Source organism: Dipodomys spectabilis, unplaced genomic scaffold, assembly GCF_019054845.1.
Source record: "Dipodomys spectabilis isolate Male_0828 unplaced genomic scaffold, ASM1905484v1 ptg000069l, whole genome shotgun sequence".
Lineage (NCBI taxonomy): Eukaryota > Metazoa > Chordata > Mammalia > Rodentia > Heteromyidae > Dipodomys > Dipodomys spectabilis.
Window position 1 is genome coordinate 18,919,105 of NW_024870746.1, and position 27,192 is coordinate 18,946,296.

The window sequence follows — 27,192 nt, forward strand, 5'->3', positions numbered from 1 at the left end:
AACAAAGGAGAAAGCAACAATGCTTGATAAGAAATGTACTCATTACCTTGCCCATGTAATTGTAACCCCTCTGTACGGTATTTTCACAATTAAAAAAAATGGAGCACTACCAGATAAATGGTAGTGTTAACATGATCTAAGAAATAGCATTCTAAGCAAAATATTTCTTAAAGTAACAATAATGCTTCCTATAGTGTTCATAAAATACTTTCCCAGTACATGTCCATCCATGCCACCTGTAAAGTTAGCCATATGATTCGTAGCTCCCTCCAAAGACGGCCAGGTGGTATCCCAATTACTGAGTGACAGCAATTTTTCCTCTCACTTCAAATGGATGATTCTGACTGCTTGGTTAATACAACTGCTTTGGGTTTCTGATCCGTAGGACTATCAACTGGCACCTGTGCAAGGAATCAGAATACAAAACATGTATAGCACATGCTCTTTTGTTTATTCATTCGTTTATTTATTTTTGTGCCAATCTTGGGGCATGAACTCAGAGTCTAGGCACTGTCCCTGAGCCTTTTACCTCAGGTTAGTGCTCTACCACTTGAGCTGCAGCTCCATTTCTGGCTCTTTGATGGTTAACTGGCCAAAGGACTCTCATGAACTTCCCTGCCCAGGCTGGTTTCGAACAGTGATCCTCAGCTCTCCACCTCCTGAGTAGCTAGGTGTGAGCCACTGGCCCCTGGCTGCATATGCTATTTTAATAAATCAACAACTGACTTAGAAAATAATAGCTAAATAAAAATGATTTCACATTTGCCCTACATATCTTTCTCTACAGTATAACTGTTTAAAAAAAATAGTACTTACAGCTTTGATTTCACCATTTGTAAGTCCTATATTTATATTGTGTCTTCTCAGATCGGACCTGATCAATGCTGAAACAGAGGAGAATCAGTGGGGCCACCATGGGCTGCTTGTGAACACATAATCAAACTAACACACTCCAATGTTGTGACGTCCAACAACACCCTTGTAACCCGAATAAATTCCTCTCTAGGCCTTTCACTTAACTGCTAAGTCATTCATTAGTTAACAAATACGAGATGCGAGGAACTAACATTACAGAGACGAAAAGCACACTTTTCCCAAAGGATTCTTGATAGGTAAACAATCACAGCATCAGATGACCACCACAGCACTACAGGTATGAACAAGGTACAAGAGAACATGAGAGGAAAAAAGCCTGTGAGCCAAAGGGAACCGGGGAGGGCTACCAAAGTGACACTATCTGGGAGACTGAATTGGGAAGGATTGTGGTTTGAGGACAGCCTGAGCATTCACCAACATCTGGACCCAGAGGCATAGCCCTGTCATACCTACTGAGAGGGAGGCTGAGACTGGAGGATTGCAGTTCCAGGCCAACCCTGGCAAAAAAAGTTCAGGAAAGGCAGGGCAGAAAGTGTACAGCAATTGTTTGGGAACAGTGGAGAACCAAGAAAGAGAGGGAGGTGGCAGGAGATGATGTCTGTCACACACGCCTCTGCAGCAGAGCAGAGGAGCAATGCCATCAGGCCTCCACACCAAGGAGAGCAGGCGGACAGCAAGGAAGAAGAGGAAAGTCAGCAGGAAGTTCAGACAACAGGGAATCCTGCTGAGAAAGGGGGGTGCTTGGATGTGTGAACGATGGCAGTAGCAAGGTGCTCTCAGGAGCAGGTTTTGGAGGTTATTTTAGAATAGAAGCACTAAGGTCTGAGCTTTGGTAAAATATGGAATGCGTATGCAAGGCAGGGGAGAAGGAAAACTGGGAAGCTTTGGAGTTTTCTCGCTTGGGCAATCAATTGGATGGCAGTCTTAGTTATTGAAACTAAAATATGCGAAGAATAGGTATGACAGAAAGATGATAAATTCAGTTCTGGACAGGCCGAGTTATAAGATGCTGTGGAACATCAGGTCAGAGGATATGGCTGAACACACAATACAGGCCAGGGCTGGAGGTGGAGATTTTTACGTTATTAGTGCTAAAGTGGTAAAGCTATAGATTGACCAAAAAAGTATACAACAGGGGCTGGGAAGGTGGCTCAGTGGTAGAGCGCTTGCCTTGCATGCATGAGGCCCTGGGTTCGATTCCTCAGCACCACATAAGCAAAAAAAAAAAAAAGCCGGAAGTGGCGCTGTGGCTCAAGTGGTAGAGCGCTAGCCTTGAGCTGAAGAGCTGAGGTACAACGCCCAGGCCCAGAGTTCAGGCCCACGACCGGAACCAAAAGAAAAAAAAAAGTATACAAGAAGATATAGAGAGCACAGTTGCTTACACCTGCTATCTGGGAGAGTAAGATTCAGAGGACAGTGGTTTGGGGCCAACCTGGGAAAAAAATCTTGATACCCCTTCTCAACCCAGAGCTGGTCAGAGTGGTACATACCTGTCATCCAAACTGTAGGAGACTGAGGTTGGGAGGAACTCAGTTCAAGGCCTGCCTGGCTAAAAAGTCTGCAAGATACGCTTCTTAACCTATTGCTAGGTGTGGTGACATACCCCTCTCATCCCAGCTACTCAGAAGGTTCAATTTAACAGGATCACAATTCAAGCTAGCCTGGGTTAAAAAAACTGTGTAAGATAACATCTCAGTGGAAGGAGCGGGACACAGTGACACATGTTTTCATCCCACTATGGAGGCAAATATTAAATATGAAGATCAAGGTCCATGGATGCCCCCTGGACAAAAAGCAAAATCCTATCTAAAAATAGGTGATACAAAAGTATTGGAGGTAGGGCTCAGGAGGAGAGTGCCTGTCCAGCAAGCAAGAAGCCCTGAGTTCAAACCACAATACCACAAGGGGGGGGGGGGGGGAGGAGGGGGAGGGGGAGGGGGAGGGGGAAGGGGAGGAGGGGGAGGGGGAGGGGGAGGGGGAGGGGGAGGGGGAGGGGGAGGGGGAGGGGGAGGGGGAGGAGGAGGAGGAGGAGGAGGAGGAGGAGGAGGAGGAGGAGGAGGAGGAGGAGGAGGAGGAGGAGGAGGAGGAGGAGGAGGAGGAGGAGGAGGAGGAGGAGGAGGAGGAGGAAACTGAATTAGTCATAAAGCAAAGTAGAAATGAAAGTCCTAATTTAATTTAGTGCCTCCTTAGATCTTTCTGTACCCATTTATTCTTCCTCTGCAAAGATGTATTTCTGATAGGGAACATAGTGTTTTGGCCCACCCTGCCCGCCTTCTAACGTGCGTGGAGGATTACTGCCGAAGGTGAATCGATGTCTACCACTTCTGCTGTTCTCCACCTGTTGCCCTTGTTCATTCCAATTTTTGTCTTCCATTCTTTTTCTACCTTTTGTGGTTTTAATTAAATATTTTATGATTTTTCTCTTCTTTTTAGCCTACCAATTATACTATTTTAAACCTTTTTTAGTGGCTCATTGTTTTCTGGCTGCTTTATATATAATTGGCTCCTCTTTCTCATTTACTGATAATCTTGATGGACTTCTATAGGTACTTGGTCTGATTTTATTGTCTTCTTTGTGTCTTTACCAGTGAGTCTTGTATTTTCATAGTAGTAATCACTGTCCTTTCACTCCCAGATTTAGGAAGCCAGCTTTCCTGCCGGCTTTGCTGCCTTTCCTTCTTTCCTTCCTTCCTTCCTTTTTTCCTTCCTTTCTTCCCTTCCTAACTTCCTCCCTTCCTCTCTCTGCTCCTCTTCCCATCATCATTCCACCATTATTCCCTCCCTTTCTCTTTCTCCCTCCCTTCACTCCTCTTGCCTTTCTTCTTTTGTTCTTTCTTCTGTCTCTTCTTCCCTTCCCTTCCTTCTTCTCCCTTCCCTCTGATTCCCTTCCCCGCCTTCCCTCTCTCCCTATTTTTCATTTTTCCTGTTATGGGTATCAGCTGGGTCAGTGTGTTAGCTTTGATTCTGAGTGGGCTCAGCAATAGAGTATCTGTGCAATCTCTTCAGCGATAATCCTGTCAGCCAAGTCTATGGTTGTGTTAGTGGCTTTCCACTGTGTTGTGGCATGGCATTGTTTTATTAAAATTAGGAGTCTTGCCTGGCCGACAAGCTGGGTGTGGTAGCCGCAGGTGCTGCAGACTGGTGGCTGTACGGCAGGCTTTCCAGTTGTTGGAGTTGCCATCTCCTTCATTTGTGGGCCCGACTTAGGAACATGCGGGTGCAGGATACCACCAGCTTGTTTCTGAGCTAATGTGACTTTTCTGGGAGCTGAAGTACTGGCTGGGTGTAAGTTTGGGTATCAGACTTTCTGGTGGACATGTAGATCCCATGAGAGTGGGGAATAATGATGGTGGCATATCCCAGGGTGGGACACTAGCAGTAGGTCCATTTCCAAGATGGTGCCAAGCTGTAGCAGTTTAGATGTGGGGCTGGAGAGGGTATAGCACTGGCTCCTACTCTGTGATATTACAGGCATGGGAGCTCCCCAAGTCTCCAAACTCTGTGCAAGGTCTGTGAGGTCTACAGGGGTTTCCTGTCCAGTCACCTGAAGTGGAAACAGGGAGCTGCTGGGGGCCACAGCAATCACCTGTGTTAGCTCTGTTCTTGTATATTACCTGCTGCTCACATAGGTAGTGAACAGCAGAATCAGAGTTTAAGACAAGGATCACCCAACTTTAGGTTTTCAATGATCATTACAAGGTGGTTGTTGTTGTTGTTGTTGTGTGTGTGTGTGTGTGTATGTTAGAGTAATTATACTGATTTTGAAACCTCCAAAAGGAACTGACAGATTTATATCCTGAGAAGCAAACATTGCCCTGTTTTTGACTTCACTTTTAACCCTTAGCCCTTGAGTACTATCTAGCCAATAAGAAGCAATACACAGAAAAGTTAAATATGAAGACAATATGACATAAATATTTTTGCCAGACACATGTCCTGACCTGTTAGAATGATTCCTAAGAACATCCAGACACAGAGGAAAATGTTCCCTGCCATAGGACCATAGGCTGTTGTGAGTTCTCCTTGAGCCAATGTGAACAAAATTCCAAAAACCTACAATAAGAGAAATGGTTTTTATTAAATTTGCTTCTTTAAAACAAGTACAAATTCCCTCCTTACCCCAAGAACTTTTCTTAACTAATTTTCTTCATGTGATTTGGCTTCCAGAAACAATCATTGAAAAGTAGGATTGTTATAAACCAAAATTACAGTCAAACTCATTACTCATTAGACATGTTGATGGAATGGTCCTCTTGGCTTTAGAGAAATCAGAGGTTTACCTGTGCGGCAGCATTAAGGAGACCAGATGAGGTGCCCTCTGATTCAGGGTAAGTGATTTCAACAGCAAATTCAAAACCCAAGGGCAGATAGCCAGTCATGAAGAAACTAGAACACATCCAGAATTACAGAGAGACTTATCAGAAAGACAATATTATACTGGGACACAATTATTCCAGATGTCAGGCTTGTTCCAGTGAGTAAATAAGGAAATATTTTGAAGTTGCCATGTAAAACTACGTAACTATTGCTACTGACCAACAAGCCCAACATCACAAGAACCAGGAAGCAAAATAATTTCTAAGTTTAGCTCTAGTTTTCTAAGTTAACTGTCTTTATAAACAGTTACTTAGACCAAATATGGCTTACCTATTTTTCACTAAGAGTATACCCAAATAATTACATTAGAGTTCTAAGAAATTATACATTTAAATGTATAGAATGGATCTTTTAGAGTTTAAAATCTTAACAACTTTTGGATGAAGTTATGAACATTAATTAAAAAAACAACAACAAAACAATACTTGAAAAATATCATGGTAGGGTATCGTTTCCTCTAAAATACTTACCCGAGTATTCCTCCAGTAAACACAATGATAATGTATCCAAGGTTCAGTGTGAAAGTAAATATAACCATTCCAATAAAAGATAAAATGTAAACTATCAAAGTAGTCTGTCTAAAATAAAAACAATAAAATAGTTAACATTTATTCTGATTCTCTTAGACATATAACAATAACAATGTGGTTAGCCACTGCTCTATTTCATAATTCTTGTTCAAAATTCACTTTTTTTGGTTGTAAAATGGATCCATTAAAGAATGGACTTCAAATCCAGCTTCTCAGAAGACAAAGATCCTGGTTTGAGGCCAGTTTGGGAAAAATGTTAGCAAGACTCTACTTCAATCAACAAGCTGAGTGTGACGGTGTACATTTGTCAGCCCAGCTATGTGCTAAGTCACAATCTGAGGTTGGTCCCAAGCAAAAACTACAGGCCCCTTCCTGAAAAATAACTAAAGTAAAAAAGGGCTACGGATATGTCTCAAGTGGTTAGAGGACCTGCCTAGCAAATGCAAGGCCCTGAGTTTAAGCACCAGTGTGGCATAAACAAGTAAATGTTAAAAACAAATTAAATTAGCCAGGCACCAGTGGCTCACACCTATAATCCTAGCTACTCAGGAGGCTGAGATCTAAGGATTGTGGGTCAAAGCCAGCCCAGGCAGGAAAGTCCATGAGACTCTTACCTCTAATTAACCACTTGAGCTTGGCTCAAAGTGATAGAGTGTTAGCTTTGAGCAAAAGAGCTCAGGGACAGTGCCAAGGCCCTGAGTTCAAGCCCCATGACTGACTAAAAAAAAAAATAAAGGAAAGCAAACAAGCAAGCAAGAAAGGAAGAAATGCGCATATTATTTTTAAGACCTCCAGCAAAAGACACCCCCTTTCAATCCCTACCTGTTCTCCCAGTGGGTATCATTTGCTCATACTGCATTTTGCAGTTTGTTTAGATATGTAGTGCTGTGTTTTGGGGACATTCTAGACAAAATTGTTTTACTTAAAAAAAAAAAGCCTTCTGCTCAACAAGAATGTTTTGATGAGGAAAGAACAAGGTTTTGTTTGTTTTTAAGTCCACAACACAAAAAAAGGACAAGTTTATCAAGTCACATGCTTCTCTTTTAGATAAATATTCAGTTCTAAAAAAGTATCTTCTTCCTTTCTTCCTTCTTTTTTTCATTTTACTTTCTTTCTCCCAGCTTTCTTTCTTTCCATTCTTTCTTCTTCCCTCTCTTCTTTCTTTCTTCTCTTCCCTTTCCCTTTCCCCTTCTCTCCTTCCTTCTTTCTTTCCTTCTTCCTTTCTTCCCTCCTTCTTCCCTTCCTTTTTTCCCTCCTTTTCTTCCTTAGGGACTGACTACTAACTACAATCAATCACCCAGATTCATACACAAATGCGTGTGTGTGTGTGTGTGTGTGTGTGTGTGTGTGTGTGTGTGTGTATGTGTGTGTAGATGTATACGAAGAAGCCTCAAAAGATATTGAAGTTAAGCTGGAAATAAACATGACTAGCACAAACTAAAATACATAGACTACTGAAATATTTGCTAAGTGAAGAGAACCTACAGGCTTTAAGAATGTAAGTCTTAGGGTAAGACATATGGTGTAAGGTGAGACTCTGAGTTCAAACTCTAAGCCTGCCATAAACAAAGAATCTAAGTCATAAAGTAATTAACACTTTTAAAATCCTTTAAAATATAAAGTGAAATTTTTAATGGAAATACATTTGGTCAGACATGATATATAACATATATATTCTCACTTACTTGTATGTTTTAGTGTAATCCAGCCATAAGCCACACAGAATAGAGCCCACCATGCCAGCTATTACCAGTGTTAACCCAATCCTGCCAGCATACACTTCTTCCTGAAGGCAATTTACAGAGGAAATTAATCACTATTTCTAATTCAAGTAGATTTTTTATATTCCCACATCTCTAAAGGGAAATAATCAGATAAAATTAAGCATACAATAGAAAGACTCAGTACATGGGAATAAGTTGAGGGGGCAGGAATAAAGATACATTAAAAAGCCAGGCCCCAGAGGCTCATGCCTATAATCCTAGCTATGTGAGAAACTGAGAATTGAAGACTCATGGCTCAAGGACAGCTGGAAAAGAAAAGTTCTCAAGACCCTTTCTTCATCGCTGGCACAGTGAAACATGCCCGCCCTCTAGCTAAGTGGCAGGCTTACAATCATACCAACAGGAATTACATTACTAAAGAACAAGAAACAATCTTGGCCAACCATGCAATGATAAAAGCAGAAGCTTACCTTACAGCAGGTCAATATAATTTGATTTAACAATGTTGAAACTGAATAAAATGCTCCAGTCATGATACCTATAATAATAAGAAATTACAAATATATCATTTGCCAGTTCATAAAGTAATATGGAATACTACATGACATTTGTGAAAATGTAAGTTGACAGTTAACAACAAAAACTATTTCCTTTCTTTTTTAGAATGGGTAGAGCAATGTATGCCTGTAGTTCCAATACGTGGCAGGTCACAGAAGGATCTTGAGGTTGTGGACAGCCTTGGCTACAGAATACCTGTTCTCAACCAAAAAGAAAAAAAAAGAATATGGACTAGGGCTGGGAATGTGTTTACTGGTAGAGTGCTTGCCTAACATGAATGAAGCCCTGGGTTCGATTCCTCAGTGCCACATACACAGAAAAAGCTAGAAGTAGTGCTGTGGCTCAAGTGGTAGAGTACTAGTCTTGAGCAAAAGAAGCTCAGGGACAGTGCCCAGGTTCTGAGTTCAAGCTCCAGGACTGACCAAAAAAAAAAGAATGTGCACTAATGAATTTAACACCATAATTATATACTGTTTGGGAATGGTTTGAGTGTATCCCCCTAAAGGTTCATTCACTAGAATCTCAAGGTGGGATATAAAGCAAGGTAATTAGATCATGAAGCACTGCCATTGGAAAAGATTAATAATGCTCTCATGATTAATACTTGAGACAGTGAAGAATCATTGCCCCCACCCCCAAAATAGTTCAAACTCAGAAAAAAATATACTTTCCATTTGGTTCTTGAGTTTTGGATACTATCAATACAGTCTGAACACCTGACCTAGGAGTGCTATTCTTGATCCCAGACTATCTTATGTGCAAGACTATTCTGATCTTGTATATAAAATACATGGCTCATCCAATGGTTCAGTGATATCACCCTCACTCTGCATCTCACCGGTAAAGGACATAAGGTCAAGAGACTTTCTACCTGGGATGGAGAACAGAGTTGGACTCTCTGTGGGGTTTCCTGTTTTCTTATATTCCTTCAAGAGAACAAATGGTTTAACTTCCTAGCCAGCCTCTGTGCCTGCCTTTTTCAACAATCCAATCTCCCACTGCAATGTAGTGGTCAATGTAGTGGTCCTGTAGCATTAACTGGCATCATTTCAATCCCAAGTCTTCCAGCAACGTGGTATATTCCCTCCATTTAAATTGACTAGGTGCCAGTGGCTCATGACTGTAATCCTAGCTACTCAGGAGGCTAAAATTTTAGGATTAAGGTTCAAAGCCAGCCTGGCAGAAAAGTTCCCATGAGAGGTTAATCTCCAATTAACCACTCAAAAAATGGAAGTGCAGCTGTGGCTCAACAAGCCTTGAAGAAAAGAGTTCAGGGACAGCGCCCAGGCCTTGAGTTCAAGCCCCACACCAACAAAAGAAAAATAAATTGGGTCTCCTTTTATGCCTTTTAATATTTTATAATTTTTTCTACCATTATCTTTTGATAGAATTGTTCCAGATTATTACAAAATTCTTGTAATTTCAGTTGTTATTATTTAAAAATATATCTTTTTTTGGAGGGCATGGATGTTTGAAACAGAGTCAGTCATATGATTAAAAAGTCTGCGTCCACCATAGCAGATTTTTTTTTTTGTTTTTGTTTTTGGTCAGTCATAGCGCTTGAACTCTGGGCCTGGGTGCTGTCCCTCAGCTCTTCAGCTCAAGGCTAACTCTCTACCACTTGAGAGTTTTCTGGTGGTTTACTGGAGACAGAATCTCACGGTCTTTCCTGCCCAGCTGGCTCTGAACTGTGATCCTCGGATCTCTGCCTCCTGAGTAGCTAGGATGACAGGCGTGAGCCACCAGCACCTGACCTCAGCTTTTTTTTTTAAGTACTGGTTTGGAGCTCGAACTCAGGGTCTTACATTCTTGCCTGGCCTTTTCTGATTATGGCTAGCACTCTATTTGAGCTATACCTATAGTTCCTGTTTTCTGCAGGTTAAGTGGAGATAAGATTCCCTCAGATTTATCTGTTTAGGCTGGCTTAGAACTGCAATCTTTAGATCTTAGCCTCCTAAGATTACAGGTGTGAATCACCAAGTTGAGCCTACTGTCAGATTTTTGATGCTTCATCAAGGCAAAACAACTTGATAAAAATAAGCTGCAGAAGTTATAATTAGCTCCAAGGAGAACTAGTGACAGGTGGAACTAAGACCTTTTTTTGGTGCCAGTCTTGGGGCTTGGACTCAGGACTTGGGTACTGTCCCGGAGCTTCTTTGATCAAGGTTAACACTCTAGCATTTGAGCCACAGTTCCAGTTTTGGCTTAACTGGAGATAAGAGTCTCCTGGCTTTCCTGCCCAGGCTACTTTGAACTTTAGTCCTCAGATCTCAGCCTCTTGAATAGCTAGGATTATAGGTGTGAGAGAACAGCACCCAGCTAAGACTAACTTTGGATTGTATATTCTTTGTAGCCTTTTGAATTTTGTTACCTTCATGTATAAATAAAAAGAATCCAAAACTTTAAAAACTCTTAATATATATAAATCTCTTCATTTATAAAATAGAGATAATCTAGAGCTGGGCACTGGTAGCTCATGCCTGTAACCTTAGCGTCACAGGAGACTGAGATCTGAGGATCGCAGTTCAAAGCCAGCCTGTAGAGGGCTGGGAGTGTGGCTTAGTGCTAGAGTGCTTGGCTAGCATGCATGAAGCCCTGGGTTTGATTCTTCAGTGCCACATAAACAGAAAAAGCCGGAAGTGGCACTGTGGCTCAAGTGGTAGAGTGCTAGCCTTCAACAAAAGAAGCTTAGGGACAGTGCCCAGGCCCTGAGTTCAAGCCCCAGGACTGGCACGCACACACACACACACACACACACACACACACACACACACACACACACACACACACACACACACACACACACACGCCAGCCTGTGCAGGAAAGTCTGTGAGATTCTTATCTCCAAATAACCATCAGAAAACAGGAAGTGGTACTGTAGCTCAAAGTAAGAGTATAGACTTGAGTGAAAAAGCTCCCAGGCCCTGAGTTTAAGCCCCACACCTGACAAAAAAAAAAATTAAAAAAAATTTTTTTAAAAAGAGATCATTTTTTTATCTCAAAAGTTTTCTGAGAATGAAATAAACAATAAGTATAAAAGCCCAAGGAAGAAAATCTGTAAGAGTCTTATCTCCAATAAACCACTAGAAACCGGAAGTAGTACTGTGGCTCAAGCGGTAGAGTGCTTGCCTTGAGCTGAAGAGTGCAGGGACAGCGCCCAGGCCCAGATTCAAGTCCCATGACCAACAACAACAACAACAAAAGAAATTACAGTATATAAGAAAGCACCGCCTCTGACCCTTGAAAATGTTACTTCCCCCTTCCCTTTGCTCTACCCCCATCCACCTAGCCCCCACTCTCTGGGGGGTGCTTTCCTTGCCATTTGCAACCTGTGCCTTGGTTTATCTCTTTTATGGATGCATCCTGAAGTCCTTCAGAAAGCACTGGCCATGGAATTTCTCTTTTTTTTAATTTAATTTAATTTTTTATTAAAAAAATTTTTTTTTGGTCGGTTGTGGGGCTTGAACTCTGGGCTTGGGCGCTGTTCCTGCACTCTTCAGCTCAAGGTGAGCACTTTAGGCGAGCACTTTACCGCTTGAGCCACAGCACCACTTCTGGTTTTCTAGGAGATAAGAGTCTCAGGGACATTCCTGCCTGGGCTGGCTTTCAACTGTGATCCTCAGATCTCAGCCTCCTGATTACAGGTGTGAGCCACGGCACCCAGCTTGGAATTTCTCTTGTATTCTATGTTTGGTTAATCTCATATATTACACATGGCCTCTAATCACAATCCTCCAATCTCTAACTCCCAAGTAGCAAACTAAATGTCTAGTTTTTAATGCTATAGTTAAAATAAATGCCAGTTTGCACAGGGTGAAAGAAAGAAACTGTTGACAGAATTTCCTGCATGCTCATCACTATATTGAGAAAGTGGCCAGTCCACTCACTGGGAACTCACTAAAGAAGACAGTACTTCTCTATTTGAGATGTATTTTTTTCTTTTCTTTTCTTTTTTTTTTTTTTTACAAATACATAACTTCAGTAACACAAAAATAATAATGATGATAATGATGATAATAATCAATAAAATGTGTAAAAACATTCATCTTGGCTTTTTTGCTTTTAGTTCAAAATGTAAATTTCTGAGGCTCCTCTTTCCCTTTTTATTTATTTATTTATTAAGCCCATCATGGGGCTTGAACTCTGGGCCTGGACACTGTTCCTGGGCTCCTTTTGCTAGCACTCTACCACTAGAACCACAGCACCACTTCTGACGTTTTATGTGATTAATTGGAGATAAGAGTCTCCCATGGACTTTGCTGCCTGGCTTGACTGTGAACTGCACTCCTCAGATCTCAGCCTCCAGAGTAGCTGGGATTACAGGCGTGAGCCACCCGCACCTGGCTCCTCTTTCCCTTTCTATTTCTTCTATTTCTCCCTGCTTTTTTCACTTTGTGAAATAAATAGTTGTTGGCCTTCCAAAAAGGAAAAAAACAAATAAACAAAAAACTCCCTAAGGTTCAAACCACTAGGGTAAAGAATCCACATTGCTCAAAGGTTTATATAAACATCAAAGAAAACACAAGCAAACCACTTACCATAAGTGATCAACAGAAGGACAAAAGGAATGTTCTTGAACAGGTTTCTTATTGACTTCAGGTAGGAGTACTCTGCAGGAGGACTGTCCTGAAGAGCGGCTTGAGCCTGACTTGGTGGATATGGAGGTTTTTCTTTGAATACTGGAACACAGATGAAAAAGATTATATATGATTAATGTAGGTAAAACATATTGTCACATATAATAACTAATTAAATGGCTCTTTCTTAGTGAGCAGACAGAATTCAATTTAAGCTTAAAGAGAGAATGAAAGTTGCTTATGTTGTGGTTTTTCATTTCCATTGCTTTCTAAGTGAAAAACACTTTGGTATTATCATGTCAGCCTCTGAAACTCACTAAAACTGAAGAGGTTTGGCAGGTTCAAATTAGTAGGCTTCAAACCCATCAGTAATGTGCTGCCACCTTCCCTACTGATTACTTATTGCATGTTTAGCAATTAAGATTGAACTTTACAAAGCTGGAGATGTGGCTGAAGTTATAGAGTGTTTGCCTAGCATGTGCAAGGCCCTTGGCTCAATCTACATACTGGTTCAGGGAGGGATTAAAACTTACTACCACAGGATCCTGTTTTTAAATTCAGTTCAATTTGAAATCTGACCTAAGCATCAGAGATAAGCAAGCTAGTATACTATTGAATGTTCACAGGACTGTCTTGAGCTAGTTACTTTTCTTGGTCTTTCTTGCTGACTCATTTGAGCTGTATGTGGAAAATCTAGGGGGCAGAGCTAAACTTGAAAGTGTGCTGTGTGGTACAGCATTTCCTAAGCTGCAGCACTGCTTCCGGCTAAGAGATGTCACAGCAATGTCAGCCAGACTAGAGAATCTCCCATTTTGCTAGACAGGGAAGGGTAGACCAACTTCCCACAACAGTTAGCTCAGGCAAGATTTCTATGAGAGGTTGGTGCTCTGGTTTGAGTAAGTGTCCATGTGTTCCATGGGTAGGAAGTATAACTAAGTGTGCACAGGTCTATGCGTTAAAGGCTCCCCAGAGTGGAACCTTTCAGAGGTGAGATTCAGAGCTTGGAGGTTCTTAGGTTATGAAGGGATGGTGGGAGACAAAGCCTTCCTCTCTCTCTTTTGCTACTTGATTCACAAAGTCAGGAGTTTGCTCTGCCACATCCACCTCTCTACTGCCAGCCAGCATGCCCACCAGGGGGTAAAAGCAAGAGATTCACCCAGTCATGGACTAACCTCCAAAACTGTGAATCAAAACCCTTTTCTCTTTATAAGTTAATGTATCGCAAGTATTTTGTTGTAGTGACAGAATGCTGAATAACATGGCTAGCTATGTCTGATAGAAGAGCTGAAACACTAAAATTTTGTATGTCAGAAATTAAGATGTTTGGTTTTCTTGTGCTATCGGGAAGTTGAACCAGAGCCTCCATTTAAGCCATACCCCACCCAGCTCATTTGTATTTTGCTTTTGAGTTTGAATATCACTGGCTTCAAACTCATATTCCTTAGCCTTTCATCTCGGGAGCTGGGATTATAGGCATGTAGCATCACACCTAGTCAAAGTCTAGTCTTTGTGGAGTTCAAAACTTTAAATGAATTCACTCAAAACTTTTAACTACAATAAAAAGGAAGGTACTGTATCACCAAGTCCAAGAGGTTTGTACTCAGTGATCTTGATAGGTGTCAATAGAAGGTTTTCCCATAGCCAGGTCCATATTATCATAATTTTAGATGTCACTAATTATTAAAGACATGTCGATTTCTGACCTTATGAACACAAAATAGTCATATTTGATTAAATAGGGTAAATTAAAAAAAGAGAAAAAAAGGATGTAAATAGTTTTAGAAAGCTAATACTAAAATAATTGAGAATAATTCCTGCTTCTCTCTTCCTTTATTTTCCCTCCTTTCTTCTGTTCCTCCTTTTCTTTTATGGCAATTTCTAATTCCTGCTTTCCCCTTCCTCCCTTTCCTTTCCTTCCTTTCAAGACTACTTCTTCCAAGAAAAGAAGCTAATATTCTTTTGTTGTTGTTGGACAGCTAAATCTGGCTGTCAGCTGGAATCATTTGGGAGTTTAAAAATAATAAAGATTTTGAATTCTACTCAAGGTTCAATAATCAGAACCTCCATGAGAACCTGTATCAAATACACAGCTCCCCCCAATACCATCAACATAGCAGCTAGGTTTGAGAATAAAGGAATAATCCATATAATTTCCACAAACTCTCCTACTTGCTGCCAAAAATGAAGTTGTTAGCCAAAATATTTATTACAATATAACTATAACATACTTCTATTTTTACAGAGATAAAACTCCTAAGTATTTCATATCTAGTAACCTTAAACTGGAGATCTAAAAAATATAAATGGTTTACATTGCTATAATTCTTCTTTCTTTTACCTTGCTTCTTGCACTGTTAGGATGACTGGTGTCTTTTCCTGAAAGTCTCCTGGCATGCTCCTAGTTAGACAGGATGGATCTCTTTTTATCAATGTGGGTAATACAGAATTCTCACAGTAGTAAAACAAAGCTTGACTGTAAAATCTATGATTTCAAGGTGGTCAAGGGAGCTCAGTGTATCTTAAATTTATTTTTTAATTTCATACAAAAAGCAAAATAATCTGTACTAGTCTTTAAACTCCAGTAGCTTTACTGTCTTAATACAAGTACTAGTTTCAAGTTTCAGATGGTCAAATTTGGCCAAATCAAGTCTGTATCCACTAGCTACATACTGCAGTGAAGTCAGACTTGAGTCTACATGAAGAAAAAAAGGAAAAAGTCACTGTTCTATGACCTTGTTTACTCATGGTTGCTATTTTTACAAGATGAAAGGCGGCTTTTCCTTTCTCCTTTGAAGCTGAAAAACAATGGTCTCCTACTCCCCATCCGAACCAAAACTTTGACTATTGAAACTGCTTTTGTCCACTCTGGCATTAGGCATATCTACAATGTAACCCAAAGATTCTTAGCCACCACATTAGAACTGTTTCTCTTGTGCTGAGAATCCTGGTTTGAAGCCAATAAACTACCAAAAAGCCAGGAACTGGAGCTGTGTCTCAAGTGGTAAAGTTCTAGCCTTGAGTAAAAAAAGCTCAGGGACAGTGCATAGGTCGTATGCACAAAAATAGGATCAGCACAAAAATAAAGCTATGACATCCATTTTAAGATGTAAAAGAGGTAGAATTTTGTAATGGTCAAGTACTACACTGCCTTTTTTGAGGAATAATTATTTTTAAGAAATCAGTGACTGTGCCTCAAGGACTTAAAATTCTTATACACCAAGTAAAATATTAGTTATACATAATATACATAGTATGTATAATATGTAAAACTCTCCTGTGTATATGTGTTATAATGTCCTGCATTTAGTACACTTGTATTAAATGTTTTTAACAATACTGCTTTTGGTTTCTGTTATCTACTCACTAACTCAAGAAAGGGTGTGTGTGTGTGTGTGTGTGTGTGTGTGTGTGTGTGTGTGTGTGTGTGTGTGTGTGTGTGTGTGTGTGTGTGTGTGTGTGTGTGTGTGTGTGTGTGTGTGTGTGTGTGTGTGTGTGTGTGTGTGTGTGTGTCAATACTGGGGCTTAAATTCAGGACCTGGGCACTGATAATGAGCTTTTTTGTTCAAGGCTAGTGCTCTACCACTTGAGCCACAGCTCTATTTCCAGCTGTTTGGGTGCTTAATTGGAGCTAAGAGTCTCAAACATTCTCTGTCTAGGCTGGCTTCAAACTGTGATCCTCAGATCTCAGCCTTTTGAATAGCTAGGATTACAGGCATGACCCACGGGTGCCCATCAAGAAAGAATTTTGGGGGCTGGGAAGATGGCTCAGTGGTAGAGCACTTGCCTTGCATGCCTGAGACCCTGGGTTCAATTCCTCAGCACCACATAAGCAAAAAGAAAAAAGCCGGAAGTGGCGCTGTGGCTCAAGTGGTAGAGCGCTAGCCTTGAGCTGAAGAGCTGAGGGACAGTGCCCAGGCCCAGAGGACCTACGACCGGACCCCCCCCCAAAAAAAAAGAAAGAATTTTGGGGGCTTGGGAAGGTTGTTCAGTGGTAGAGTGCTTGCCTTGCATGCATGAGGCCCTGGGTTCAATTCCTCAGCACCACATAAGCAGGAAAAGCCAGAAGTGGCGCTGTGGCTCAAATGGTAGAGCGCTAGTCTTGAGCTGAAGAGCTGAGGGACAGTCCGCAGGCCCAGAGTTCAGGCCCCATGATCAAGAAAAAAGAAAAAAAAAAAAAAGAAAAAAGAAACAATTTTGTAACTGATACACTTCAGTTAAAACTATATACTTCAGGGCTGGGAATGTAGCTTAGTGGAAGAGTGTGTGCCTAGCATGCATGAATCCCTGGGTTCAATTCCTCAGTACCAGATAAACAGAAAAAGCCAGAAGTGGTGCTGTGGCTCAAGTGGTAGAGTGCTAGCCTTGTGCACACAGAGACTTAACGTCAGTGCCCAGGCTCTGAGTTCAAGCTCCAGGACCATCTCCCCCTTCCCCCCAAAAAAATTATATACTTTCTACTGCTCAAAAGCATTATCCTTTAAACAAGAAGAACTAAGGTTAAAAAGAAAAGAAGGGCAAGTAAATGCTAAATGATCTATTTAAATATATAACATTTTATAAATGGAGTTCTGTTGCTTAGGCTTAAATCTGACCATGGGTACTTACTAACAGTAACCTTGGAAAATTAAATGTGTTTCAGGTTTGTGGCCCAGTTTCCTTACAAAATAGGAAAATAACAGGGCCTTACTCAAAGGGCCCTGAAGATTAAATGAGATCCAGTAGATCATGTGTCTTTAGCCATGTCAGCGCGTATAACAACCTTGATGTGAGAGGCCACCCTAGATTTCCAAAGGAGAATGAGGCATTCTAGGAAATGCTGCTGGAAAACTCATTCCTAGGAGTGTCCGATGGGCTGTATACACATACAAACTTTATGAATAGAGAGAGGAATAGAGTTACATGACATAAACCTTCAACACAGTAGCCTACTGAATATCAATTCAGAACGTTATACCACTTAAAACTTCAACCTAACTAAATTATCTTACAAAAATTTGGTTGGGTTTCCCAGTTATTATGGGTAGAATTTCGAGCGAAGCAGTATAATCTCTTAGTATTTAAGAAGCTATAAGCATTTTATAAATAGGGCTGGGAATGTGGGACAGTGGTAGAGTGCTTGCCTTGCATGCATGAGGCCCTTGGTTAGATTCCTCAGTACCACATAAGCAGAAGTGGTGCTGTGGCTCAAGTGGTAGAGTGCTAGTCTTGAGCTGAAGAGCTGAGGGACAGCTCCCAGGCCCAGAGTTCAGGCCCTACAACCAGCCAAAAAAAAAAGAATTTTATAAATAATAGAAATTTTCCACCACAGCAAATATCTGGGTATGAGGGAAACAAAAAGATTTTTCCATTTAAGTTTCATAATTTTCAATGAAGAGTTTCATAGCACAACTGTATACTGTGCTTGGTATCATATGATAAAAATTATAGGTCACTATCGCAGACTTGAAATTAAGTCTTTCTCTTATTCCACTATTTCTAGTCCTTTCCCTTATTTCTATTTTAACTTTCTACCAATAAGTCATGAATTCATAACTAATTAAGTATATAAATAGCTCAGTCTTTGAACTTCAACAACACAGGAATATATGCTAATGGCCACACCTATTATTTTGTTCCCATCCTTCAACAAATAAAGATTGCCTATTTTAGCAGTTTAAACTTGTATGCACACACATATTGCATGTAATTTCATACAAATAGATAACATATGTAATAATTGGTTGTCTCTTTGGAGGCAATATTAAAAAATCTGGAATTTATGTGATGACCTATAAGCAATTAAAGACTATTTTATACTTAAGAAACATCCCTATTGTCAGTGGCAGATCTATTTATGCAAAATATACATAAACAATACTTCCTGTTTCGTCTAGCAAATATGGCTACCAGAAAAGTAGATTTAAGAAGATCCCCGATACCACCACCACCATACAGATTTCTTTATAGCTTTGTTAAATTGCTAAAACAGTACAAGAAAATGGTCCTTTTTCAAATGCCTGCAACCTGTAAAGACGTACACTCCTAACTAATTTAAAACATAAAAACCAACCCACAGACTGGACATGGTGGAATACTTCATATGCTACCAACAGAACATTTTGTTCATCCTCTAAAGGGAAACTAAGTATGTGGGCTGAGCTTCCTGTACCTGGATCCTGCAGTTCATCTACCCAGGCAGTCTCTACTGAAACACTCTAGAATCTTCAGTACACATTTCTCTGAAAACTGAGGACTTCACATCTGGAGATTATAAAATATGAATTTGTCATTACTATCTTAGCCATTATAAAAGTTAATATATAAATCTAAAGCCTCCCACTAGAATGCACTTATTTATAAATGTTCATTGATTACAAGATCATAATGGCCTTTCAATTTTATAGGCTTTCCTCTTTAAATGCACTTTGTGACACACTGAGTGCCTGAGTTTTGTTAGTGGTATATTACTGAGAGATGCCTTACCTATCTTTCCTCTGAAATCAAAACTGATTCCCATTCAAAAATAAACTTTAAAAAGCAGACCTTCCCAAAGCTTCTTCCACACTGCTGGTGGCTGCTTGCAGCTGATTTTGACTGACTGCTTCAAGAGACAGGCCCAGGATGAGAGGACTCAGTGGCGAATGGTGGCAGTCGTGCCTTGCCAGAGTGGCCTAACAAGCAGATAGTTGCAGCAGTTTGAAATTCTGCTGAACAGCTTGCTGCTGCCCAGAATAATTCACTGGTCAACATTTTTCAGAGCAAGTTAATTTTAAATTGGGGATCCTTAGGAGGATGTACCATTAAAAAAAAAGATGAGATTCTATTTGTGTTGTTTCAGAGCATGATAAGGACTTATTCCTGGCTTGGTACATGTACAATGTAGATTGTGGAGACAAATAGGAGGAGAGAGATAGGGAATATGTTTGAAACCAAGACTTACCAGGAAGCAGAGTTAGTAAGGAAATAAATGAGATGGATTAGTCTTCAAACCCCTTCCAGTATTTAAATACATGTAGTGGACTATAACATATCCCCTGGGTTATAGCGTTTATTATCTGAGCAAGATGTGTATGGCAAGAATGAAACTAGCAACAAACAACAGAGATCTTATCAATGAAACAAATGTTCAGGCTTAGTTATTCTCATATCTTTTGTCATGCGTTTATCTAACTTCCAGGGGGAAATAATGCACTTACCAATTGCTGTTAAAATAAATAAAAGTGTGGCAACAGCTGATGTCCCATAAAACATGGTGCTGATGTTACTAGCAAGGAGATCTGTGTTGTTCTGTGTGTTGGGCACTAGAACAGGTGGTAACAAAAAGCCAACTGCAGTTCCAAGCTGTAAGATAGAAAGTCCTGTTAACAGCTATTATCATTAGGGGAAGGAAAATCAGATACCTGATAAAGGTCTGGCATCTAGAATAAATAAGTCTTACAACTCAACAACAAAAACGTCTCAATTTTTTGGTTTTGTTTTTTTGTTTGTCTGTTTTTGCCGATCGTGGGGCCTGAACTCTAGGCCTGGGCACTGTCCCTCAGCTCTTCAGCTCAAGGCTAGCGCTCTACCACTAGAGCCACAGTGCCACTTCTGGCTTTTTCTGCTTATGTGGTGCTGAGGAATCGAACACAGGGCCTCATGCATGCGAGGCAAGCACTCTAGCACTGAGCCACCTTCCCAGCCCAAGATTTCCCAGTTTTAAAATGGGCAAATAATTTCAATAGGCATTTCTCCAGAGAAGATACACAAATAGTAACCAAAAATGAGATGTTTAATATTCTAACTTATTAGAAAAATGCAAATGAAAACCATAATGAGACTCCACCTGCTAGGATGGCTCTAATAATAACATGAGAATATAACAAGTGTTTATATGCGGAAAAAGTGCTGTACTCTGCTAGTGGTAAAGTTGTAATACTACTGTGAACAAAAGTGGACTAAGTTTGGCAATTCCTTGAAAAGTTTAACATAGAGCCAGGTGTGTGGGTGCACACCCATAATTCCAGTACTTGTCAAGATAAGACTGGAGGATTGAGTTTGAGGCCAGCCTGGGTTCCACAGACTCCATTTTTCAGATCCAGGCTTAAAAAATTGAAACAAACAAACAAATTAAAAAAAAAATAAACAAGCCAGGCATGGGCAGCTCCCACCTATAATTCTAGCTACTGAGATCTAGGATCATGGTTCAAAGTCAGCTCAGACAGGAAAGTCCATGAAACTCTTATTTCCAAGTAACCACCAGAAGACTGGAAGTAGCACTGTGGCTCAAAATGGTAGAGCACTACCTTTGAGCAGGGGAGGGTGGGGGGAAGCTCTGGGACAGTGCCCAGGCCCTGAAAAAAAGTACCATAAACTGCCACATGACCCAGCAATTCTGCTCCTAATTATCCAAAAACTGACAATACACATTCAAAAACGCATATATGAATATCTGTAGCATCCTTAGTTATAATATTCAAATGTGTCAAGAGCTCAAATGTTTATCAATGGGTAAACGAACAAACAAAATGTGATATACTCATTCATACAGTGAAACAGCATTCAGCTACAAAAAAGAATGAAGCACTGATGTAGTGCCAGCCATGGGTAAGCTCTGACAGTGAAAGAAGCCAGAAACAAAAGGTCAATGTATAACTCCATTTCTACAAAAGCATTCAGCATAGGTAAGACCATGTAGAGAGAAAGCAGATTAATAGGGACCAGATTTGGGGGGAAGGGGGAGGTAATGGGGTTGCCATCACTTAATGGTCCCTTAGTGGGTATTGGGACTTCTTCATGAGTAGATAAAAATGTTTTAGAACCCAGAGATGGCAATTGCACAATATTATAAATGAATGAAATACCACTGAACTGAACAGTATAAAACTGTTAAATTTATGTTACATGAATTTCATCTCAGAATATAAGACTGAATAATCACAAGAGAAAGTTAAAAATTAAGGAAGTTCAATGGTAAGATAGGATTGGGAGAACATGAAGGTAAAGAAAAAAGTCCCAGACAAAGTATCAAGGAACCAGAGGCAAATAATATTTGCCAAATATTTATTTATTTTTCCTTTTCAAAAAGCTAGAGACAACTAAATAGGTAATTACAAGAGAGCACTGCAGCACAGTACTACAGTGGAGATGTAGCGTTCTAAGATGGGAAAGATCATGTCCTTATCATGTAAGCCAGAGCACTGTTCTGAGTGGAATCTAATAGTAATCGTGCCAAATAACAGGTGTATATTCAGACTAGCCCAGGTCAGTAAGGACACATGGTCGGTCACTTTAGGTACGAGAGCATTTTGTAGTAGCACCTTGTATAAAGTTGGGTTTTAAGCAAGCTTTCTGGAGAGCAGAGATCTGAGAAGGAACTCAGAGTTAGCCAAGCGAAGAAGAAATGTTCTAAACCACAGGGCATTATGTACAAAGACCACAGAGGAGAACATGACCTTGTGAGAGACTGTCGGTATGAAGTCTAGCTGTGAGCAGAAAAAAAAAAAGAGAGAATGTGTGTGTGTGCCCACGCGCGTGAGCGCACGCATAGAGGTAAGGCCAAGTGGTGGGTCTAGAAGAAGTCAAACAGTGGCAAGGAGACAGTATGGAAGGTCTCACAAGTCACATTAAATTTTATCTTAAGGGCACTGCAAGGGGCAAAGTAATGCTCTGAACAGATTTTCATGTTAGAAAGACCAAACCAGATGACTGTGGCAGACAGAGGGGAGAGAGCCAGGGCTGCAGATGGAGAGATCGATTAGCAAGCTCTAGGATGGTGCTAGGGCGCTAGGAATGCCTCAAGTTAAGTCTCTAACAACAGAGACGAAGAAAAAATAGCTAAAAGGTAAGGTTAATTTTGAGTGGTGGATTTTGCAGTATCTAGATGAGTCTAATGAGGCTTACAACACATCAGGCATTGTAAATAAGTACTGGTGAGACAACTATGCATATTGAGAACAGGTGCCTATTGTCATAAAACTTATCTAACAGTATGAAAGGAAATGAGTAAAGGCAACAATGAACATATAAATGCATAAACAGTAAACTTGAGACCATGATGAATACAGAAATACACAGAAATAATTTTATTTTTGGGTCCGGACGTGGGGCCTGAACTCTGGGCCTGGGTGCTGTCCCTCAGCTCTTCAGCTCAAGGCTAGCACTCTACCACTTAAGCCATAGCGCCACTTTCCAGCTTTTTTCGTTTTTGCTTATGTGGTGCTGAGGAATCGAACCCAGGGCCTCAGGCATGCAAGGCAAGCGCTCTACCACTAAGCCACCTTCCCAGCCCCAGAAATAAATTTTAATGATGTAATAAGGGAGTGATCAACCCTTCATGGATGCGAGAAATGCCACTAGCTATTCAAAACAAATGTAAACAGTAAGCTGAGTAACACTGATGATATAATCATGTGGTCCTAAGAGGAAGAACCAAATTCTAAGCAGAAAGAATGTTTGTCAGGGCCAGTAAGCAAGTCCAGCTAAGTGCATTAGGAAACAAAGAAGATATGGTAGGAAAGTTTTGTAATTAATTCAGTTAGGAGTTTACATTTTAAGTACTTCATGAACTCACTGCCAAGTTCAAAGCAAAGCAATGATGACATGTACTCTATGTTTTAAGATTCTTTCTAGTGAGGAACCTGCAGTACAGATTTGAAGTTGAAAGCTATCAATCAGAAACTAGACAAACTTCAGTATGAGTCACCACTCACTAACTGCATGACCTTTAGAAACTAATTTCCTTCAAGTCTCCATTTCCATATCTACCAAATAAGGAGACTCTTAGTACCTACCTGTGGCATTAAATTAAATGACATAATGCACAGATAGCACTTGGCATGTTGCCAGGCTGTCCATGAGTGCTCAATATTTGAGTGTTATGAATGATCTCTCCATAAACTAGGCTGAAAATGCATGCCTGGAAGTAATGAGCAAACTGCAGAGTTAAGGAAAGCAAGGAAGGGATGAGAACACCTAAGGAGAATATAAGAAGGCAGCTCAGAAGTCTGCTGTTAGAAGCAAGTCTGCCCGTAAGTAATCATTTTCCTTTACTATCCATAAATTGACAGTACATAGATATGGAGTTGATAACATTATTGTCAGTGAAATGTTAATCCTGAATATAATTTTACAAATATGAAATACTCCTTTCAAGTTTTCTAGATAAATCTTACTGTGATCACGACACAATGACACAAGTGAGACTTGACGAAAGTAACATTCCTGGAAGTGGAGGTGTGGCTCAAGTGGTACAGTGCCTACCTTGGTCGGGTGAAGGGGAGTAAGCAAGCAAGAATGAAAGCAAGCAGCAAGCCAGGCAGGAAGGCAAGACCCTGAATTCAACCCCCGCTCCCTGCACTATAAAAACATAAATAAAAATTTTTTAAAGGAAAGAAAGAAACATTCTTTTGCTCCACAACCACAGTGAAACAAGTGTATACAAGTTTTAACTAGATTTTTCTCAAACTGAATGAACACTCAGTACATTTACATAAAATGTCTTAGGACTTCATGCAGAACTTAAAGTACAATTAGAGAACTGGTCTACAATTTTAAAAAGCATACACATACTACTGGCATTTGAATTTATGGTGGTATTTTCAAAAAGCAAGGTCATTTTTAGTGGAGGCTTGGTAAATTAAGCCACGGAGTATTTCATAATCAGTCATTTGTCTTGCGTTGTTTTATTGTTGTAAAATATTAGTAAGTGGATTCAGCAATGTTGTGAAGTCTCTCTCACCAGAATATTTATTTAGCAGGGCTGGGAAGGTGGCTCAGTGGTAGAGCACTTGCCTTGCATGCATGAGGTCCTGGGTTTGATTCCTCAGCACCACATAAGCAAAAAGAAAATAAGCCAGAAATGGCGCTGTGGCTCAAGTGGTAGAGCGCTAGCCTTGAGCTAAAGAGCTGAGGGACAGCACCCAGGCCCAGAGTTCAGGCCCCACGACTGGACCCCCCCCCAAAAAAAATTTATTTAGCAGTCATTTGGTACATGTCCATTTTGTGTCTGACTACTAATAGATAAAATTAAATAAAAGTTGCTTGCAATGACATGCAACATAGAAACAAATTTCCCAGACTCCAACACCTTCCTTTGTCACATTGGTGACAAAACTAATAACCATGCAAGTGTGTTTGGTTAGTGCATTGCGAAGTTTTCAATGATGCCACCCATCTGTAGGCCAAGACAATTAATTTATAGGTAATTTTTAAAAGAAGACCACCAAGGTGGCCACTTTAAAATGGTTTTGCAAGTTTGAAAGTTCTGTCCTTACAAAGAAATTTAAAAGTGTTTTTAAGACTGGCTCTTCTCTTACCATCATCTCTAGTCCTTTAATAGACAGCGGCCTCCTGAGGCCCGTCGGTGCGTCTAGCTCACGTGGCCTATAGTTTTTCCTGCTCTTTAACAATCAGACACTCCCCTTACTCTTACACCAGTCCTTACCTGATTGCCCAGCACGGCGGTGGCACAAGCTGTGGACACCTCCGTGGGCCCAAACCACACAGAGGCGATGCGGGAGGGCAAGCCCAGGATAAACACCTGCGCTACCGAGCACAGGCCCTGGCCCAACATGGTGACCCAGTAGAGATGGGGTTGGACACTGCAGCACTTAACCCAGGCACCCAGAGAGTTGAGCCCAGAGCCCAGCAGGGCGGTGAGCCGTAGACCCCTGGTGTCCAGCAGCCAGGTGACCGGGAAGATGAGGGGCACGTAGGCCAGCATGTACACCATGGACAGCCAGTTGATGTGCAGCTGGGAGACGCCGTAGAAGTCCATGAACACGTTGCTGATGATGCTGTACTGGATCCACTGGAAGGCGTTCACCAGCGAGTACGAGCTGAAGATGAGCAGCACCGCGAAGCGCCGCGCGGAGAGCGCCGTCCGCGGCGGCCGCGCTTCCTCAACCCCCGGGGCCGCCGCCTCCGCCTCCTCCTCCTCCTCCTCGGCGCCCACGGGCAGCAGCCGGGCGCGGGTCTCCTCCTCCGGGGCCAGCCGCACCGGGGGCCCGCTCAGGTCTTCCGCGACCGAGCTGTCCTGAGCACCCCCGTTCCGGAGCAGGCAGGCGGCCTGGGGCCCGCCCGGCACCTCGGCGCTCGCCTCGGCGGCCCGGGCGCCCCGCGGGACCCGCAGGTACCCATTGGAGAGCAGGTGTCCAGGTGGCGCGGCCGCCCCCTCCTCCACGTCCGGCAGCGCCATGGCCCAGGGCTCCCCGCCGCCGCCTCGTGCCCCGGCCCTCCTGCCCGACGCTGGACCCCCAGGCCTGGACCCCGAGGCCCTGGCCGGCACCCCACTCCCACGTTCCCCGGGGCCTACCACCCGGGCTCTCCTCGCTGACTGGCGCGGGCACCTCGGGGGCGTCCTCCGTGCGCTCTGCCAGGCCAACCCGTCACTCCACGTCAGGCCCCGCCCCGGGAGCGCTACGTCTCTTGCGGTGATGCCCCATCAGCCAATCAGAAAGCGCCTTCGCTCGGCGCGAGAGCCAATCGCAGAGCTGCCGGGAGGACGGGGCGGGCGCACATGTCCCGGGGCCCCAAGAAAGAAGACCCGGCTGGGTGCTTTCCTCCCGGGAGGGGTGAAGGGTTTCTTGGGAGTTCGGGTCGGGGGGCGGCCCACAGATGGGGCCCTCCGGGACTGGGAAGGGAGGGTCAAGCGAAACCGATCCGGGGAGGCCGGGAGGCTGTCACCATCTCACTACCACGAGGTCGGGGGACGAATGCGGCCTCATGGCCCCAGCCCAGAGGTGCGTTAGGTGGAACTCTGCCTTTCACACTGCATCTCACAGTTCCTGCTGTCTCTACAGAGGAAAAACGTCAGTGAGCATTCCGAGGCGGTGAGATTTCACCAGAAACTTGCTCTTGGGCACATGGAACTTCTCCACCACGCTGACTTGGATGTGGAGACCGAAGCTGGAGAGCCAGGAAAGATCCTGTCATTGAGCCAGGAAAGATCCTGTCATTCAGTCTTGCCCTTGGACCAACAACCTCTAGTTTATTGTCTCTTACATGACCATTTTGATCATACATAGCAATAGATCACCTCTCAGTCTAGGCAAAATGCTTCTTAAGTCTTAAACTCTTTTATTTTTTTGGTTAGTACCGGGGCTCGAACTCAGGACCTGGGCATTGTCCCTGAGCTTTTTTTTTGCTCATGGCTAACGCCAATCACTTGAGCCACAGCTCCACTTCCAATATTTTGTGGGTTAATTGGAGATCTAAGTCTTACAGGCTTTCCTGCCTAGGCTGGCTTCGAACGGAAATCCTCAGATCTCAACATCTTGAGTAGCTAGGATTACAGGCATGAGTGCCCAGTTTTTAGTCTTAAATTTCTTGGGGGGGGGGGGTCCGGTTGTGGGGCCTTGAACTCTGGGCCTGGGCGCTGTCCCTCAGCTCTTCAGCTCAAGGCTAGCGCTCTACCACTTGAGCTACAGCGCCACTTCCGGCTTTTTCCTTTTTGCTTATGTGGTGCTGAGGAATCGAACCCAGGGCCTAATGCATGCAAGGCAAGCGCTCTACCACTGAGCCACCTTCCCAGCCCCTAGTCTTAAATTCTTAAGGAACATGTGTAATATAATGTCTTCTTTGGTCACCCT

The 27,192-nt window shown here is 42.1% G+C and overlaps 1 protein-coding gene across 1 annotated transcript; it reads right to left on the reverse strand.

Moving 5' to 3' along the window:
- Window positions 1–318: 318 nt before the first annotated feature.
- Window positions 319–25,799, reverse strand: Flvcr1 (FLVCR heme transporter 1). The gene is made up of 10 exons (XM_042682276.1): window positions 25,047–25,799; window positions 19,819–19,963; window positions 12,605–12,745; window positions 7,978–8,045; window positions 7,469–7,569; window positions 5,724–5,831; window positions 5,157–5,262; window positions 4,818–4,929; window positions 817–884; window positions 319–401 (listed from the first exon to the last, which is right to left on the reverse strand). The coding sequence occupies exons 1-10, from the start codon at window positions 25,797–25,799 to the stop codon at window positions 327–329; spliced, it is 1,677 nt and encodes a 558-aa protein (XP_042538210.1). The 3' UTR covers window positions 319–326.
- Between the last annotated feature and the right edge of the window lie 1,393 nt (window positions 25,800–27,192).

Excerpts from the sequence above, each read along its gene's own strand:
- Flvcr1 (XM_042682276.1), bottom strand. The coding sequence starts at position 25,799 with ATGGCGCTGCCGGACGTGGAGGAGGGGGCGGCCGCGCCACCTGGACAC. Across the intron at positions 12,746-19,818 it reads ATTTATTTTAACAGCAATTG|TATTCAAAGAAAAACCTCCA; the intron begins GTAAGTGCATTA and ends TCTGTGTTCCAG. Across the intron at positions 402-816 it reads CAAATGGTGAAATCAAAGCT|GTGCCAGTTGATAGTCCTAC; the intron begins GTAAGTACTATT and ends TTCCTTGCACAG.